General features: G+C 42.3%; 1 protein-coding gene across 1 annotated transcript in view; it reads left to right on the top strand.

Moving 5' to 3' along the window:
• The first annotated feature begins 1,497 nt into the window (after positions 1-1,497).
• The window catches only part of PCP4 (Purkinje cell protein 4), a 68,650-nt gene continuing 50,018 nt past the window's right edge, over positions 1,498-20,129 (top strand). The window contains exon 1 of the mRNA XM_061422013.1: positions 1,498-1,607. Coding sequence (XP_061277997.1) covers positions 1,599-1,607 — 9 coding nt within the window. The 5' untranslated portion in view covers positions 1,498-1,598. The remainder of the gene's footprint in view (positions 1,608-20,129) is intronic.

Below are 20,129 nucleotides of genomic sequence, written 5' to 3' on the forward strand. Positions count from 1 at the left end.
ACAGGAAGCCTGGAGAAAGAGGGCATAGAGGTGTTAGGAAAGCCCTCTGGGGTGTCAGGTGAGAGAGGGAGGGGCTGTGGAGGAGGATGTTGGAGGGAGAGGCTGCTGGGGTGATGGCTGGATGGAAATGGAGGAGAGTCAGAGACAGGGCTCTGATTAACATCATTTCCACAAGCGAGTGTGGATACAGTGTCTGTGCTCCAGGTGACAGGTGAAGCCCATGGCGCATCTGAGGATCATACTGTGGTACCCAGGTCCTCATTTATTTGTCTACACCAGCTGTTTGGTAGCCATCACTTGGATATGCTTGCATCTCTGGTGGGTCCTTTGCATGTGAGGTGTTACTCTTATTCTTTGAAGTATTTGCCATGAGAAGGCATTCTTGTTAGCATGCTGAGGCTCCTACTTGAATCTGGACCCAATTGAAGCCAGCAAGTTGCCGGCAGGTGTCCTGACTAGTGGTGGACCAAGGAGACAGGCAGCCACATGTATCTCAGGTCTGAGGATTGGCTGCATTCCCTTCTGTAACATCTGCCCTGTCAAAATCAAGGGCCCATGCAGATGCTGCTCAGGGTCTTAGCAGTCCAGTTCAGTTCAGTCACTCAGTCGTGTCCGACTCTTTGTGACCCCATGGCCTGCAGCACACCAGGCTTTCCTGTCCATCATCAACTCCTGGATTGCTGAAACTCATGTCCATTGAGTCGATGATGCCACCCAACCATCTCACCCTTTATCATCCCCTTCTCCTCCTGCCTTCAATCTTTCCCAGCATCAAGGTCTTTTCCAAGGAGTCAGTTCTTCACATCAGGTGGCCAAAGTATTGGAGTTTCAGCTTAGTAGTCCAGACCTGGGCAAAAGGATCTTCACTGCCAGGCTGGATGGGCAGATTCCAGGGTCAAAGCCAAGTCTTCTCCAGCACTGGTGAGGCTATCACAACCATAGGAATAGCTGGGGAGAGGAGGGATGCTGTCCTCTGAGGAGTCACAGTGTGACTCTCCAAGTCCATGACCCCAACTGCTCACTTCCTCCCACCGGAGATGAGAACCTGGGGCGCAGGCAGGCTGGCAGATTTGGGGTTGGAGAAAGAGGAGCAGAAAATATTCAACTCTCAAAGCTGAGATTGTGCTACGAAGGGCAGGCGCCTCCCAAGTAAACCAGGGGGTTGCTGGGTGACTAGCATCAGGATTTTCAGAACTGCTCTTCCTTCCAAAAACAAACCTTCTGCTCGCTGACATTGAAAGTGCATTTTCCAAGTATCTAAATCCCGTACCCCTTGGAATTATGGAGTGACAAATCTGTGATGATCTCTGTGCTTCCTACTTAGACTATCTTGTCATCTGTCCTTTCTTTCCCTCCCTGGTGGGGCTTGGAGCCCTGACCCAGCCTGCCTTTCTCCTTTGCTCCACTAGGTGGCCCTGGGAGCTCTCAGATATCTGCCAGGCGTTCAGACAGGTGAATGAATCTCATTGGCTCAGAGGAAGCATGATGCCACCGGGCAGCCCTTTTTAAGAGAAAAGCCAGAACGGGGAGCAGCGACCCCTGAGCAGTGCTCTCCGTGTGGCCGGTGGGGATACGGAGCTGCCCGTTGTTACAGCATCATGAGTGAGGTGAGTGGGGCTTCCACTCTGGGAGGGAAACCTGGGGGTGAGACGGGGCAAAGTTAGACTCAGAAGATGTGAAGGGCTTCCGAGTGGTGAGAGCATGTCAACCCTGGAGCTATTTACCTGGAAGACTGACTCTGTTCCTATCTGGGTTTGCATTGCAAGTGCAAAAATTGGTTAAGTTGCAACTTTTACAAATTAAAAATGAAAGGGATTCATTGTTTGCTTCTGATTGAACTGTGAGTTGGAAAGTGCTTTGGGATTTAGACCTCAGGAGAGAAGGCTGAGTGAGTGTTTTTAGTCTCTTGCAAAGATTTGTCCTCTTGCGGTGTGTGGGTCTTCACATATCTTCCTTGGTGGGTACCTTTTAGAATGTGAGCAGGCTGGCCATCTGGTGAAAGTCAGCCTTGGAAGAGAAGCAAGGGAAGGATTGCATTGCATGATCCTGTGGAAACCTTGCCTGTACAAATTACATCTGCAGTTAATCAGAGTAAAACCAGGAGAGAAATGCAAGTCCAGTGAACCACGAAAAATCTATGTGTATGGGTGTGTGGGTCTAAGATGGGAGAGACCCTGGGAGAAGAGGGGCTACAGTTTTCAACTGAAAGTCACTGCGCTGCATCTGTTTATGCAGAAGAGAGTTTGTTGGGGGGCAAACTGAATGCTCACTGTATTTTTAAAAAGATCGTATTCTCTATCTTTACAAAAAGGCAGATTTGGGGTTGTATAGCATCACCCTCTAATTTGCACTTGGTAACCAAGACAAATCCACTTTCATTTCCTTTTGGTTGGCACTTAAATCATTACTTTTTAGATCTTTTATTTTGTCTGTCTTCTTTTTTTAACAGACGGGTGAACCTTTTTTGGAAATCTACAGTAAAATTAACAACTTTAAAAATAAAATGCTTCTTTCCTGCTTTCATATGTCTAATGGGTGACTTTTGATATAAAGGATTGCCTGCAATGCAGGAGACCCAGGTTTGATCCCTGGGTTGGGAAGATCCCCCGGAGAAGGGAATGGCAACCCCCTCTAGTATTTCTTGCCTGGAAAATCCCATGGACAGAGGAGCCTGGTGGGCTACAATCTATTGGGTCACAAAGAGTTGGACATGACTGAATGACTTACATATATATACATATATATATGTATATATATACAGTAAAATTAACAACTTCAGCAATAAAATGCCTCTTTCCAGCTTTCATTTTCCTGATGGGTGACTTTTGATACAAGCATGACAGGAAGACAGAGTAGGCAAAGCATTATGAGATTTAGGAATTGGGTTTGGGATGGAGTCAAGGGCAAGGAGGAGGGCAAGTGTGGATGGAAGAGGGGAAGGCAGGGTTATTCCAGCAGCAACAAGGGTGACCGCCATGGCAGCTCCTATTTGCCCAGCATCCTTAGAACCAAGCGGGGTATCTAGTTGTCTTATTTGAACTTCCTTACAACCCCGTGAATTAGAATAGAATTACCATGTGCGTGCTAAGTTGCTTCAGTCTATCTGACTCTGTGTGACACTATGGACTTCAGCCTTCCAGGTTCTTCTGTCCATGAGATTCTCCAGGCAAGAATACTGAGGTGGGTTGCCGTGCTGTCCTCCAGGGGATCTTCCCGACCGAAGGTCTTATGTCTCCCGCGTTGGCGGGGGGTGGGGGGGAATCCTTCACCACTAGTGCCATCTGGGAATAAGTGGGTGCTGTTATGATTCCCAACTGACGGATGAGGAAACTGAGGCACAGGTCAAGGTCAGTTGGCTCAAAGCCACCAGCTCGTGAAGGGTAGAATCAGGACTTGGGTGGGTCTTGATGTCCAAACGGCACATGGAATTTCCTGGTCCATGTGAACGATGGGTGCCAGAGAAGAAAGAGGTGGACAGAGGGGGTGAGGGTGGGGGGCGAGGCCAGGAAGCTGGGCCTCCTGGTCCTGAATGTTCACTTAAGGGGCTTTCTGCAGACTCAACGGAGATTCTAGAAGCTTCTCTGTTTGCACCAGCTCACCTTGCTTGTGAGTAGCAGAAACAACTGTGTGGAGTGGGGTTTTCATATACAATTTAATAGGTTCATATAGAAGGGCTTGGAAACCTGTGCAGCCCAGGGCCCTCCCTGTGTTCAATCAGGTTGGCTAAAGGGGACTCTTCAGGAGTGGGGAACTTCCTGCTGGTTCTCCCCTCTGGCTGTCACCCCCATCTTTACCAGAGTCTCCTTGCTCAGCATCTGGAGCTTTCTAGAATGCCTCAGCTTGGCAGTGTTCACTTAACTGTGGGTCCTCAGGGAGACAGCAAGTATCCCAGAGCTCACCCATCATTAGGATCACAACCTCATTTCTGCTGAACCTGTAATTAGGGCAGTTCTGCAACCACAGCCCTGCCCCCCAGCATCTGTCAGATGCCTTGCTGGGCTCTTCCAAGAACTCTGCCTCTTTCCTTGAATGTTGATAAACTCCCACAGTGTCTCACACCTTGACTTCCCTTTGCTGTCACCCGCCTCAATCCAGCATTCCCCCTCACCCCCGCCACCTTTCTCCCTCCTACACGGGTTCCCTGCTCAGGTCCCATGCAGCCCCGTCCTCAGGGTGACCAGCTCCCTGGCTCATCTCCCAGTTTCTTGGGAGTGTTCTCCTTGGAGAGTGGGAATTGGTCCTTTGACTCAAACTTAAATCTACTTAAAATGTTTCATAAAGTTGAACAGAAACTCCTTTCTGGGTAGAGGACTGAATCTCCCCTCCTTCCTCCTCAAGCTTTTCTTTAGTTAAATGAATTCCATGTGGCTTCCGGTTTTAATAACTCTCAGGTGGGTGTGGATTTCAGATGATCATTTACTTACCCATGTAACTAATTACCCCAGAGAGCCAAAGCAGTGGATTTTCTCAGACTTTCCTACGACTTTGGGTTTTATTTGAGTCTGATGGGCACCTCATTCCTGCTCCAGATGTTCGGGTTTATCTCCTGCTCTAGAAATTCTGAGGTTCACAGCTGGGCTGGGAGGAGAGGCTCCCCAGTGGCTAAATGCTCCCCAGAGTGGGCTCTCTTGAGTTCTTGCAGCCTTTCATGAGCCTGCAGCTTGATTCAAATTGGGTGACTTTAGGACAACACAACATCTTCTTTTCCCCTTTTGATAACACTTTATGGGGGAAATGGCATGTGATTGAAAAGAGAAGCTCACGTGTAGCAAGGCAAGTAAAGTCCAAATTTAGGGCAACGTGACAGAGTGGAGGTGGTTGGCGGGGGTGTCTAATTTACATTTCGGTATTAAAGTGTGTCAGAGGTGCCTGGAGCAATCTACAAGATGAACTGCAAGATCACTTAGCAGGGATTAAGATGCAAGCTTAGGTACATTTGCTGGATCAGAAATCCTAACCACCACGGCTGACGTTTACAAAATGCATTCTCATCTTTCCCCACCGGATTTCTCACATAGGGAGAAGAAAAAGGCTCCCTTTGTTTAGTGACCTAATAATACCATGTGAAATAAGTTCTGCCAATAATGACAGTCAGTCCCATTTTCTCGTTCAGGTGTCTTTTTAAGTTCCTTTTCAAAAGAACTGATTTAGTAGAGCCAGGAGCAAGAATGTACCGCATAACGGCACATGTTTGGAGAGTGGCTTTGCAAAATGACATGTACTTTTTGTGAGGCGGTGAGGTGTTCCCCATTGCATAATACATCCTTGACAGCTGTGAATTAGACTTGAAACCCCTTTGGGAAAGTGTTCTCCTGACCCTTCCTTGTTGCTGTTCCTGGTCTCTTTTCTAGCATCGGTTTCGGTGGAATGTTGCAATTTGGTGCCAGGTTTCTGGGCCTTTCTCCCATCCAGACTTGGCGATGACAATAAGACTGTACCTGTCCAGGGCTGGTTTGAACACAAGGAGGAATTAAAGGGCAAATCTTTAGACCTTCATGTGTATCCCAGGTGGCACTGGTGGTAAGGAACCTTCCTGTCAATGCAGGAGATGTAAAAGAAGCAGGTTCGAGCCCTGAGTTGGGAAGATCCCCTGGAGAAGGAAATGGTAAACCGCTCCAGTATTCTTGCCTGGAAAATTCCATGGACAGAGGAGCCTGGAAGGCTACAGTCCTTGGGGTCACAAAGAGTTGGACATAACTGAGCAGAGACCTACACAGTGTATCCTTAGCGCTGAATCAGAAGCTACTTGCCTGATACACTAAATCTCTGAAGCAAGAAGCAAACAGTGAACCACATTGTTTTGGAAAGAGACTGCCAGGGGGAAGCTCTGCCACTTATATCAGGGGTAGAGGGGATGGACAAGACATGACTTCATTTTTCAAAGGTAGCCATTGGTTTAAAATTTGCATTTGACACTGGTTTAGGGTTTACTTAACCAGCATTCAGGGTAATCCTTTGGAGAGAGAAATATTAAGATAAAACAGGTCTAAAGTGAAAATTAGTATAGTTCTGTGTTTCCTATGATGTAACAGTAAGCTGAAACAGATGCCAATGTGTGAGTAATAGGTTTGCAAGGAACTGTATAATTTAGACCAGTTAAGCACAGATACTGAGGATACCTGCATAAAATATGGATTTTGCAACTGGCCTCAAAGGCTTAGCAGGAAAAGGTCAAATGAAAATTCAACTTCTTAGGCAATTTTAACCTCACTTGCAGATGGCCCTGCAGCTGAGATACAGGAAGACCCAGCAAGATGCTTATGGTTTTGCTGGATCATAGAATGATAGATGTTCTAAATGGGGACATTAGGTCTAGAAAGACTCCAGTTACAACTTGGGTCTGAGGTTCAACATTTCCTAAGTAGGAAGAGGCCAGTGAAGCAAGAATGTGTTTGTTCAGCTGATGATGGTAATGGATTGCTCTAAGATTGATTTCCCCAATCCTGCATTTCATTAACAGAAGCTGTGGGATTAAGAAGTCTCATTGTTTTTCTCTCTTGAATTCTAAGAATGACAGAATGCAAGATGTATGATATTTTTTAGAAAGAAAAATTGAATAAATGACTCACAATTAGAGGTTTAGTGGAATAATGTGATCAAGATGAAGAGGAAACATGGGCTTTTGTAATGGAAAGTACCTTGAATGTATGATGAACACGTTCTCTGCATTATTTTTAAAAATTCTAATTTCTGCTCTCAGAGCTCTGTCAGAAGAGTTTTCAGAGGTGGAAGGCATTCGCACTTTGTTTGGCGTCTTTCTGTTCTTGGTTCACTGGCCACACTGGACTATTTGAACATCTGAATAACATCATGAACCCAAGCTTGGGGCTTTCCATTACTTTAGAATGACTTTCTAGAAAAGGCTTCAGAGTAGGGAATAGAAAGATTGTAGGGGATGCATATGCACAGGTTTATATTGTATTTGATTGATATTTTTATAAAACAGTGCCTTAAAGATCATGTTGTTAAAGTGTTATCTTAATCTGTCTGGGCTGCTGCAATAAAATACCACAGACTGAGTGGCTTATAAAAAATAGAAATTTATTGCTCACAGTGCTGGAAGCTGGTAGTCTGAGATCAGGGTGTGGGCATCCTCAGGTGATGGGTCTCTTCTGGGTTGCAGATTTCCCACTGTATCCTCACCTATTGGAAGGGGCAAGAGAGTCTTCTGGGGTCTTTTTGATATAGGCACTAATTCCATTTATAGGCTTCCCAGGTGGCTCAGCAGTAAAAGAATCCACTTGCAATGCAGGCAAGAATACTGGAGTGGGTTGCCATGGTCCTTAGAGCATCCCTATTATACTGGACTGTTTAAATATGGCTATTAAATCCCTGGGCTTCCCATGTGGCACTAGAGGTAAAGAATCTGCCTGCCAATGCAGGAGACACAGGAGATGTGGGTTCTATCCCTAGGTTGGGATGATCCTCTGGAGAAGGAAATGGCAACCCATTCCAGTATTCTTGTCTGGAAAATCCCATGGACAGAGGAACCTGGCAGGCTATAGTCCATGGGGTTGCAAAGAATCAGACACGGCTTAGCAACTAAACAACAAACAATGACAAAATCTCATTCATGAGGGTTCCAACCTCACAACCTAATCACCTCCTAATGCCATCACCTTTGGGTGTTATGATTTCAACATTCGAATTTTGGCGGAACACAAACATCCAGACCATAACTAGTATGGGCTGCATTTTATGTATTAGAATTATCCTACCTGGACTGTGAACTTTCTGATGTCATCCACAGACCCAGCTCCTGGGTGTGGCACTTGGGGATGTTCAGTTACTGGATGAATCAGAGCAAATGGCTTTTGGGGGTCTGGATTTATCAGTTATCATAACCAACAGACCAGCACCTTCTTTTCTAACTGTTGAGATTTGTGGTCTGGGTAGATTTGGAGAGAAAAATTTCTCTTTTGTTCTTTACCTCCAGGTTTGAAACCTGTGTTTGCCATTTAAATCCTTTTAAATTGGAAATGGGTGCATTGTTACACATGTCAAATAAACACTTTCATGGCTGGCAAAGAAAATGAGAAAAAAATCAGAAGAATCTCAATAGAAAGAACTCTTGACATTTGGGAAAATGTCAAGGAAAATAGGGAGCTGAGGGAAGAATGGAGAATTCTAATATCCTTCAGTTTGGGGCTTTTCTCCTTTGAGACTATTTTGCTTCAAATAAGTTCTGTGAAATTCAGACAAAAGCAATGATAGCCCAAGGTGGCAGAGCTCACTTCTACCTTGAAAAAGACCCATTGTTTTTGAAATATAAAGTCAATTAGACAGTTAGGGGTTAAGGGTGAATAAGAAATAGTCCAAAATGATCTTTAGTAAGTTAGCTCCATATGCCCAATCATAGTCAAACCATAAATTCTGGAATATTGTTGAAGGCACAATATAGAATACAGAAAGCAAGCTGTGTATTTAAATATTATAATTAATACTTAAAATGAAGCCCCAATGTTAATACTAAATAAAACAAATAGTTCAATTATAGTTGCATATTCATACCATAATAGTTAAGGGAATGCCAATGTTAATATTCATTAAAACAAACATTTTAAACTATAGTTGCGTGTTTAAATTTTCAGGTTACTTTATATTTGAAATAGGAATATAGGACAATTCATATGCAAAAGACATCAACTCATATTTGTTCTCCTGGAAGCTGAATGTTGAATTATGAATCCGGGATACTGTGCAGTCCGTGGAGTTTGTGTCCATTTTCCTATATTCCCTACTCATAAGCTACTTACCAGTCTTCCAGTCTTCGGAATGAAGTGAGGTATAAATAATCAATGGCAAAATGCTGTTCATTTGATTTAATATAGGTGCCTTTTGGATACGGATACATGACTGTATCAGGTGGCGCTGTGGTAAAGAATCCACCTTCCAGTGCAGGAGACACAAAAGACATGGGTTCAATCCTGGGTTGGGAAGATCCCTCCACTCCAGTATTCTAGTCTGGAAAATTCCATGGACAGAAGAGACTTGTGGGCTGCAGTCCATGGGGTCACAAGGAGTTGGACACGAATGAGCACGCACACGAGAATGTTGTGTGGCTCATGGTTCTGTGACATAAGCCAAACAAGCTTGCCACACCCATCAAAGGTCCAGGCCTATAAACCAGCATCTCTTTCAGGGCTCTTTTACGTGAACAATGAGTTACCCATTACAGGCATCAATCTGCTTGAACGTCATTTGTGCCTTGCAAATAGCCCTAAATTTATGCTTCAGAATCTCACTGAAATACTTCTCATTCATTTCTGAAAGGGAAACGCATGGCCATATTTATAACATTGTCCATGGAAAAATCAATCACCCACTAAATGCCATTATTTTATATTTTGCTCTCAAGCTGCCAGTTTATAAATAAAAGGAAGACAAATTAGAATCATAAAACAGGAAGGTAATCATCCACAGATTGAAAATGGCCTTGCAGGACATCTAAGCCAAGAAGTATGAAATGATAGAACTTTCGAATGGGGTCATTTTCATACCATAATGGAGCTATAATGGAGAACAGGGGGTCCTTTGTTCTGAGTGGTTTTCCCTCTCCAGTTTGAGGACAATGGTGGGTTTTCCAAGACTGAAATATGTCAAGTCATCCATAGAGCAATCTTTCACCCAATGGCCTGGAATGTCTTCTGCATGTTAGTTTTTAAAATACTTGTTTATGATGATTTGACAGGTAAGTTTGTATCTGGGTTGACCAGAGATTATGCTTTTCCAGCTATTACAGTCCAAAGCTGCTGTGGAATGACTCAGCAAAAGAAATGGTCATCTGCTTCCATAATGCTACACCTGTGCCATGGCCAAAGTTCTAATGAAGTGACTAGTTACTTTGTTGTTGTTTTTGGTTACCTATTTTAAATATAGAAGTGTGTACATGTCAATCACAAACTCCCAATTTATTCTTCCTCCAACCCCATCCTCTTGGTAACCATTCAGTTCAGTTCAGTTGCTCAGTCGTGTCCGACTCTTTGCAACTCCTGGAGCTTGCTCAAATTCATGTCCATCGAGGCAGTGATGCCATCCAAGCATCTCATCTTCTGTCATCCCCTTCTCCTGCCTTCAATCTTTCTTAGCATCAGAGTCTTTTCCAGTGAGTCAGTTCTTTGCATCAGGTGGCCAAACTATTGGAGCTTCAGCTTCAACATCAGTCCTTCCAATGAATATTCAGGACTGATTTACTTTAGGATTGACTGTTTTGATCTCCTTGCAGTCCAAGAGACTCTCGAGAGTCTTCTCAGTAACCATAAGGTCATATTATATTTTAATTTTATGCAATGACTGAGAAAAGGACACCAGAGATTGACAATAGACCATGCATTAACATTGATCTTAACCAAACAGGAAGTAAAGATAAAGAAATAAGCTCTTTCTTACTCTCAAGATCTTTTTTGAAAATTTTTTAGCCAATCACTTTTCTGTATACCATGTGGCTAAGTTCCAATGTTTAAAAACTAATTTATAAATAACACTTAATTTAAGATTCTTAGGTATCAGTTCAGTTCAGTCGTTCAGTCATGTCCGACTCTGTGACCCTATGGGCTGCAGCATACCAGGCCTCCCTGTCCATCACCAACTCCCAGAGTTTACTCAAACTCATATCCATTGAGTCAGTGATGCCATCCAACCATCTCATCCTCTGTCTTCCCCTTCTCCTCCTGCTTTCAATCTTTCCCAGCATCAGGGTCTTTTCAAATGAGTCAGCTCTTCGCTTCAGGTGGCCAAAGTATTGGAGTTTCATCTTCAGCATCAGTCTCTCCAATCAACACCCAGGACTGATCTCCTTTAGGATGGACTGGTTGTATCTCCTTGTAGTACAAGGGTTTCTCAAGAGTCTTTTCCAACACCACAGTTCAAAAGTATCAATTCTTCTGTGCTCAGCTTTCTTTATAGTCCAACTCTCACATCCATACATGACTACTGGAAAAACCATAGCTTTAACTAGACAGACCTTTGTTGGCAAAGTAATGTCTCTGCTTTTTAATATGCTATCTAGGTTAGTCATAGCTTTTCTTCCAAGGAGCAGGTGTCTTTTAATTTCATGGCTGCAGTCACCATCTGCAGTGATTTGGGAGCCCCCAAAATTAAAATATCTCACTGTTTCCACTGTTTATCCATCTATTTGCCATGAAGTGATAGGACTGGATGCCATGATCTTAGTTTTCTGAATGTTGAGCTTTAAGCCAAGTTTTTCACTCTCCTCTTTCACTTTTATCAAGAGGCTCTTCAGTTCTTATTCACTTTCTGCCAGAAGGGTGGTGTCATCTGCATATCTGAGGTTATTGATATTTCTCCTGGCAATCTTGATTCCAGCCTGTGCTTCTTCCAGCCCAGTGTTTCTCATGACGTACTCTGCATATAAGTTAAATAAGCAGGGTGACAATATACAGCCTTGACGTACTCCTTTTCCTATTTGGAACCAGTCTGTTGTTCCATGACCAGTTCTAACTGTTGCTTCCTGACCTATCATTTCCTTATTAAGTAGTATTCACTGTTTCCTTGACACTCCCTCATGGTCTAGTGGTTCGGATTCAGCTCTCCCACTGCCGTGGCCAGGGTTTGATTCCTGGTCAAGAAAAACTTTCTTCCTAGGCTTCCCAGGTGGCACTAGTGGTAAAGAACCCACTGCTAGTGCAGGAGACATAAGAGACATAGGTTCAGTCCCTGGGTTGGGAAGATCTGGAGAAGGAAGTGGGCAACCCACTCCAGTATTCTTGCCTGGAGAATCCCATGGACAGAGGAGCCTGGTGGGCTACAGTCTATAGGATTGCAAAGAGTTGGATATGACTGAAGAGACTTAGCATGCATTGTTTAATTATGAATTGTTAGGAAATTATCACTTTATTTTCTTGAGCATGGCAAGATGGCTAATTGTACATAGGCTTTTCTTTTTCACATTTCCCCACACATATCTGAAGAGCAAAAAAATCTGTGAGGCCATAAATTGGTCCAGTTGTGAGCCTGAGAACATCCAAAATGGTGGTCTCCTCTTTTGGGAGAGGTGAGACATCAAGTAGACAGGTGTTGACACAAACCTGCCTACATCCGAGATGGAGGAGCATGTTGAGCCCTGTTTGAGAATCCTCTTATTTCATATGTCTCAAAGAGCTGCAGATGGAAATGCCACAAGCAAAACTTCAAACCATTATGCTATAGAAACCCCTTCCTGAAACAATTCAAGGTGGTTTTGAAATGATTCTGTTCTCTTCCTAGTGAAACTATTGCTATCCTGCCCTTTCTTTTCTTTGACTTTTCCATTAGCTGTTGGTATTCTAATAATAACCATCCACAAGTGTTTAAAGTAACATTCAAAGCTTATCAGCTTCCAGGAAACCGTCTCTGCAGTCCTCCTGTGGATTCATGACAGACCAATGGAATGGTGTCCATGGTGACCATGGATATCCATCCTCAAGGAGAGTAGTCTTCAAAGATTTTGACAGTGTATCCTCTCAGGAAAAAAGTTGGAGCATGCATTCGCAATAATTTTTTATTTACTTACTTTATAATAATTTACCCAGTATTCTTGCCTGAGAAATTCCATGGACAGAGGAGCCTGGTGGGCTACAGTCCTTGGGGTCACGAGAGTCAGACATGACTGAGTGACTTTCACTTCACTTAGTGCAGGCTTATGTGCTCATATAGTAAGTGCAGCCATAAAACACACAAAAATAAACCTTAAAATGGACAAGAATATGATGAGATAAACTAGATATTTTGTTAATTGTGATGATGGCTTTATTAACCCTGATCAAGATTTCCAAGCACCATATATACTTGTGAGAGGTAATTGCTGGTGGAAGGTATAAAAATCTTTAACTCAAATAGTGTTGTTAACTGTACTTCTTTTGAGCTGAATTTGTTGATTGTGTTTTTAAGCTCATGTTGGTGCTTGTGAAGCCATTCTGATAGGAGAATGGTTAGGTAGCAATTTCACTGTTTCCTTTTGCTGGCAGTAATATTATCTTCAATCTGTGAAGATTTTATGTAGGAATTTTTTTATTCCTGTAGAGAATACATACCATAAAATTTACCATCTTACTCATTTTCAAGTGTATAATTCTGCAGTGTTGTCTATTTACATTATTGAAGCAGATCTCCTACTTTCTTATCTTGTAAAATTGAAATTCTACCCTTTAAACATCTCCCCCTTCGCCTCCCTCTCTCCCCTGTTAACCAGCTTTCTGCTTTCTGTCTCAATGAATTTGACTAAGCACCACGTAGAAGTGTAATTATACAATGTTTGTCTTTTTGTGACAGGCTTGTTTCACCTATCATCATGTCCTCAAGTTCCTCTATGTTGTATTGTGACTATGCAGGAATTTTTAAAGACACTTACCCACTATGGGGAAATTAGGTTGGTTAAGGGTAAACTGTATAAATATAAATCCTCTTACCAGAGCACCAGGAACTGCAGTGAAGCACATAGTGCTATTCGGAGAGCAATTCAAGAGTAAGGATGTTGTAGAAAGCAAACTCATGCTTACCAAAGGGGAAAGTGGGGTGAGAGTGATAAATTAGGAGCTTAGACTCAACAGACACACACTACTATATATAAAAGAGATAAACAACAAGGTCCTATTGTGTAGCACAGGGAACTACATTCAATATCTCATAATAATGGAAAGATTCGGAAACAATATAGCACACCCCCCCCCCACACACACACACCCACCCACACACACGCACACACACACATATAATATATATAATAGTGGTAAAGAACCTGCCCCACTTCAGTACTGTTGCCACTCCAGAACTCTTGCTCAGAGGATCTCATGAACAGAGGAGGCTGGCAGGCTACTGTCCACAGGGTTGCAAAGAGTCAAACATGACTGAAGCAACTTATGTCTGAATCACTTTGCTGTACACATGAAACTAACATAATATTGTAAATCAACTATGCTTCAGTTTGGGCTTCCCTTGTGGCTCAGCTGGTAAAGAATATCCCTGCAATGAGGGAGACCTGAGTTCGATCCCTGGGTTGGGAAGATCCCCTGGAGAAGGGAAAGGCTACCCACTTCAGTATTCTGGCCTGGAATAGTCCATGGAGTCGCAGAGAGTCAGACACAACTGAGCAACTTTCACTTTCACACTTCAATTTATGTACTCCAATGTTCATTGCAACACAATTTACAATAGCCAGGATATAGAAACAACCTAGATGTCCACTGACAGATGAATGGATAAAGAAGATGTGGTGTGTGTGTGTGTGTGTGTGTGTGTGTGTGTGTGTATATATATATATATATATATATAATGAAATATTACTCAGCCAATAAAAGGAACAAATTTGAGTCAGTTGAAGTGAGATGGATGAATGGGTGAAACCAATGCAACATTACAAAGCAATTATCCTCCAACTAAAATGTAAAAAAACTATACTTCAATTAAAAAAATAGGATGGGGTAGAGTGAGGTAGTTCTGAACAATCCTCAGTTGTGGGATTCTCACTCTTTCCCACACACAAATGATGATGTCGGTATCAATCCAGATATTAGTTATTGATAATATCTGATTTCCTTCTTACTGATCTTAGATTGTAAAGTGATATAACTAGACATTCTGGAATTCTCTTCACCATACATGGTTGTAAGTGTTGAGCACCTTACAACCCCAGAGGGGCCATCCACACCACAGTTAGTGTCAATGGCATTCCCTGAATCTGCACAGTGCACAGCCTGTGTGGCTGAACATGGTGGTTCTGCCTTTCCAGGGGTGTGACCAGCTTGCTTAAAGACTCTTGACCTAGAGAAAGATGATCATTTCTTTTTTTTTTTAATTTTATTTTATTTTTAAACTTTACATAATTGTATTAGTTTTGCCAAATATCAAAATGAATCTGCCACAGGTATACATGTGTTCCCCATCCTGAACCCTCCTCCCTCCTCCCTCCCCATACCATCCCTCTGGGTCGTCCCAGTGCACTAGCCCCAAGCATCCAGTATTGTGCATTGAACCTGGACTGGCAACTCGTTTCTTACATGATATTTTACATGTTTCAATGTCATTCTCCCAAATCTTCCCACCCTCTCCCTCTCCCACAGAGTCCATAAGACTGTTCTATACATCAGTGTCTCTTTTGCTGTCTCGTAAACCGGGTTATTGTTACCATCTTTCTAAATTCCATATATATGCGTTAGTATACTGTATTTATGTTTTTCCTTCTGGCTTACTTCACTCTGTATAATAGGCTCCAGTTTCATCCACCTCATTAGAACTGATTCAAATGTATTCTTTTTAATGGCTGAGTAATACTCCATTGTGTATATGTACCACAGCTTTCTTTATCCATTCATCTGCTGATGGGCATCTAGGTTGCTTCCATGTCCTGGCTATTATAAACAGTGCTGTGATGAACATTGGGGTACATGTGTCTCTTTCCCTTCTGGTTTCCTCAGTGTGTATGCCCAGCAGTGGGATTGCTGGATCATAAGGCAGTTCTATTTCCAGTTTTTGAAGGAATCTCCACACTGTTCATAGTGGCTGTACTAGTTTGCATTCCCAACAACAGTGTAAGAGGGTTCCCTTTTCTCCACACCCTCTCCAGCATTTATTATTTGTAGACTTTTGGATCGCAGCCATTCTGACTGGTGTGAAATGGTACCTCATAGTGGTTTTGATTTGTATTTCTCTGATAATGAGTGATGTTGAGCATCTTTTCATGTGTTTGTCAGCCATCTGTATGTCTTCTTTGGAGAAATGTCTATTTAGTTCTTTGGCCCATTTTTTGATTGGGTCGTTTATTTTTCTGGAGTTGAGCTGTAGGAGTTGCTTGTATATTTTTGAGATTAGTTGTTTGTCAGTTGCTTCATTTGCTATTATTTTCTCCCATTCTGAAGGCTGTCTTTTCACCTTGCTAATAGTTTCCTTTGATGTGCAGAAGCTTTTAAGGTTACTTAGGTCCCATTTGTTTATTTTTGCTTTTATTTCCAATATTCTGGGAGGTGGGTCATAGAGGATCCTGCTGTGATGTATGTCAGAGAGTGTTTTGCCTATGTTCTCCTCTAGGAGTTTTATAGTTTCTGGTCTTACGTTTAGAACTTTAATCCATTTTGAGTTTATTTTTGTGTATGGTGTTAGAAAGTGGTCTAGTTTCATTCTTTTACAAGTGGTTGACCAGATTTCCCAGCACCACTTGTTAAAGAGAAGATGATCATTTCTATGGCCTTGCTTAGAATTCAGAGAATTAAAGGAGGCCCTATATTCATTTCATTCCAAATAGTCATTTAAAATAGGGAACTGAGTACCCCTAGGCTGATTTTATTCAAAATCACAGAGCTTCTTAAGGAAAAGTCAGGCTAGGTTTCACTTACACCTTTCCTATCCTATTAAATTGCTCATTTTCTGACATATCCTAGATATAGCCCAATTTCTTTTATACCTGTCCCAGTTCCATTTAGGACTTGGGCATGAAATACATTAAAAATAATACTGTCCTTTTTTTCTTTTCCAGTCTTGAATTAAAAAAGAACAACCACAGAAATCTTGACAAAGTCATTCTTTCCTTCACTGGGGCTTCTACTTTGCTTGTAGAGATTTAACTTTCCACTCCAACCCCCTCAATCCTCCCACCCCAGTCTCACATGAAGTTGGTAAATGTCAGTATTGCTACTCTTGTGCAATATCATGGAGGTCTCTACCCACAAAGTTTTCTTCTGCGTCACCTGGCAGTTTCCCTGACTTAGAGTTTATACCAGTGGCCTTCATTCCTTGCCTTACCTCCCTGGCTCTGTTTGAATGTGTAAGACCATTCTGAACTCTCAATAAAAACTCTTAGAAAATGTTTGCTCAGGGAACAGAGTCCCTTTCTATGGTCAAAACTACTGCACATACAGGCAATCCTTGGAGGTATTTCGGGTTCAGTTCCAGACCATCATGATAAAGCAAAAATCTCAATAAAGCAACTCACAGAAACATTTTTGTTTCCCAGTGCATATAGAAGTGATGTTTACACTATACTGTGGTCTATTAAGCGTGCAATAGCATTATGACTAGGAAAAATTGCATACCTTAATTTAAAAGTATTGGTAAAAAGATGGTAGCCATCACCTGAGCCTTCTGAGAGTTGTAATCATTTTGCCATACTCACATCAAAGATAACTGATCACAGATCACCATGACAATATAATAACAATAATAAAAAGTTTAAACTTTGTGAGGATTACCAAAATGTGACACAGAGACACAAAGTGAGCAAATGCTGTTGGAAAAAATGATGCCAATAGACTTGCTTTACGCAAGATTGCCACCAACATTCCACTTGTAAAAAGTACGATATTAGCAAAGTATAATAAAACGAGGTATGACTGTAATCAGTAATCACTTATCTTGTCAAATTTCTGTCTGCCTTCTAGATTATAAACCTTTAAAATACAGATATTGTGTCTTCTACACTCTTTCTTCTCTCCAGCACGTACCATTCAACCACATTGATGAAGAATCCTTTATACGCTGGACATTATGCTGGGTGAACAGACCCCACCCCTCAAAGAGTTTATAGGCTAGAGGGGGAGATAGGATCACATAAAGTTAACTGAATGAGAGGGGCCATACAGAGTAGAGGTCTGCTCACTGTATAAACCAAGTGTCAGGGAAGCATTGGTTAGGTCATTGTGCTGGCCTGGGAAAGGGAAGAAGGGCGTGATCAGGAAAACTTCCCCGAAGAGTCAGTGCTGACAAAAGCAGGGCTCAAAACATGTTGGTTGAATAACTATACCTAACTAAAAACAATACCTAACTAATGGTTCAACTTAAAAGTCATATATGTTAGAACCACATGTTTAGCAGTCATGAAGTCCAGTGAATAGATACACATCTATTAGGATATTGTTCAGTTATCCCTAGGTATCCAAGGAGGATTATTTCCAGGACCACCCTGTCCACGGATGGTTACCAATCCAAAGATGCTCCTTATATAAAGTTCCTTATATAAAATGGCATAATATTTGTATATAAGCTACCCATGTCTTCCCATGTACTTTAAATCATCTCTAGATTACTCATGACACCTAATACAATGTAAATGCCATGTCAATAGTTATAAATACAATATAAATGCTAAGTAAATAGTTGCTGGCATATAGCAAATTCAAGTTTTGCTTTGGGGAACTTTCTGGAATTTTTAAAAAATATTTAAAACCTGCGGTTGGATGAATCCCAGATTTGGAACTGTTGGATATGGAGGGCTGATAGTAGTTGATTTCTAACTCCTGCTTAGTGATATAAATTGCTTTAAACATGTTGGAATTTTCCCCATCCTTATCAATAACGAGTTAGGTTCTATTGACTTATCGTATCTTCCTTTTAAAAGTGTGAAGTGAAAATACACCTGTTCAGTAATTTAGAAGCAGATTACATGAGAACAGTCGATAAGATTTTTGCAATTGTGCCTATTGTTTTTTTTTTTTTTAAGTTCTGTGTTCTAATTGTTAGAAATGCCCACGTGAATTTAGATATTCCTGTAATCTACCTTCCGTGAGGGTATTCTGCATGGCAGAATATCATTACGCACTTTGTATCTGAGCTCTTGGTGACTTTTTTTTTTTTTTTTGGCCATGTGATGTGGCTTGTGGGGTCTTAGTTCCCTGACCAGAGATAGAACATGGGCTTTCTGTGGAGGAAGCATGGAGTTTTAACCACTGGACCACCAGGGAAGTCCCACCTAGTAACTTTAACCATTATTATTTTCTAGTCTTTGGAGTTTGTTCAGGGCATGGCTCATGCCTGTATTTATAGCTCAGTTCTCACATATGCACAAATCTTGTCAAAATATCAAGATAATATGGTGGCACATCGCAAATATTATTTCTGGCAATGTTCTATACTTCAGAAAGCTATTTTACTTCTTCTTTGAGATATACTCTTAAAATAGACAGGGCAATTTGTCAATTTGTATTTCCACCAAATCCTTCCTATAAGTTCACTGTTATTTTTTCCATCTAGATTTAATCTTTCCCAGCTTCAAAGCAGATTTGGTTCATTTTGGGGGCACTATTTTATGAATTTCCATGTCATCCTTTTTCTGCTGCATTCTTGCTGAGAACCAGATTTGGCTGATCTACATTTCAGAGCTCCCTCACAGTTGAATTTTGGCTGAAGATTTGGGATTCTCACTTGAAAAAAAAAATTAATGCAGTGTAAAGTACCTGTAAGATTATGAGCAGCCCCCCAAGGGGACCCCACTCTGCTCCTGTGTCCCTTCAGTGTTATGACAAGCAGACAAGACTAGAGCAGAGGGGTGGAGCAGATCCCCATCAGAAATGAAAATATTTAACCCCACTCCAGTACTCTTGCCTGGAAAATCCCATGGACGGAGGAGCCTGATCGGCCGCAGTCCATGGGGTTGCTAAGAGTCGGACACGACTGAGCGACTTCACTTTTTACTTTCATGCATTGGAGAATGCATGAAATGGCAACCCACTCCAGTGTTCTTGCCTGGGGAATCCCAGGGATGGGGGAGCCTGATGGGCTGCCATCTATGGGGCGCAGAGTTGGACACGACTGAAGCGACTTAGCAGAAGCAGCAGCACTCCGGTATTCTTGCCTGGAGAATTCCATGGACAGAAGAGCTTGGCCAGCTACAGTCCATGGGGTCACAAAGAGCGGGACATGACTGAGTGACTAACACTTTCACTTTTAAAAACAAGCCACAGCCCTGTCATCATTTGCTCCCACCCACCTCTGCCATGAACCTCTTTCAAGGTGACCAAAGCTCAGAGTTGGGAGGTCCAGGTGAGCCTGAAATGGGGCGGTGGGGACAGGACCATTGACATAATTTGGGGGAGAGTGAAAAAGCAGAAATGTGGTGTTCCATGTTGAACGTGGTGAAGAGTTTTGAGAGCATGACACCAAGTGTGGGCCCTACTAAGGGAGGGACCCTGGGTGGGTTGTTGGGCCACAAGGCTAGCCCTGTAATGTGGGGGCAGGAAGGTGTGGACATGGGGGCTGCCTGATTGCTTTTTAGCAAAAACAATCAAACCAAACTGCCGGGAGCCGGCATATTGCATATTGAGTGCATATTGCATATTGAGTGCAGCACTTTCCACAGCATCATCTTTCAGGATCTGGAATAGCTCAACTAGAATTCTATCACTGCCAGGAGCCAGTGTGAGGAACTC

This window comes from Bos javanicus, chromosome 1 (assembly GCF_032452875.1).
Source record: "Bos javanicus breed banteng chromosome 1, ARS-OSU_banteng_1.0, whole genome shotgun sequence".
In the NCBI taxonomy this organism is placed as follows: Eukaryota; Metazoa; Chordata; class Mammalia; order Artiodactyla; family Bovidae; genus Bos; species Bos javanicus.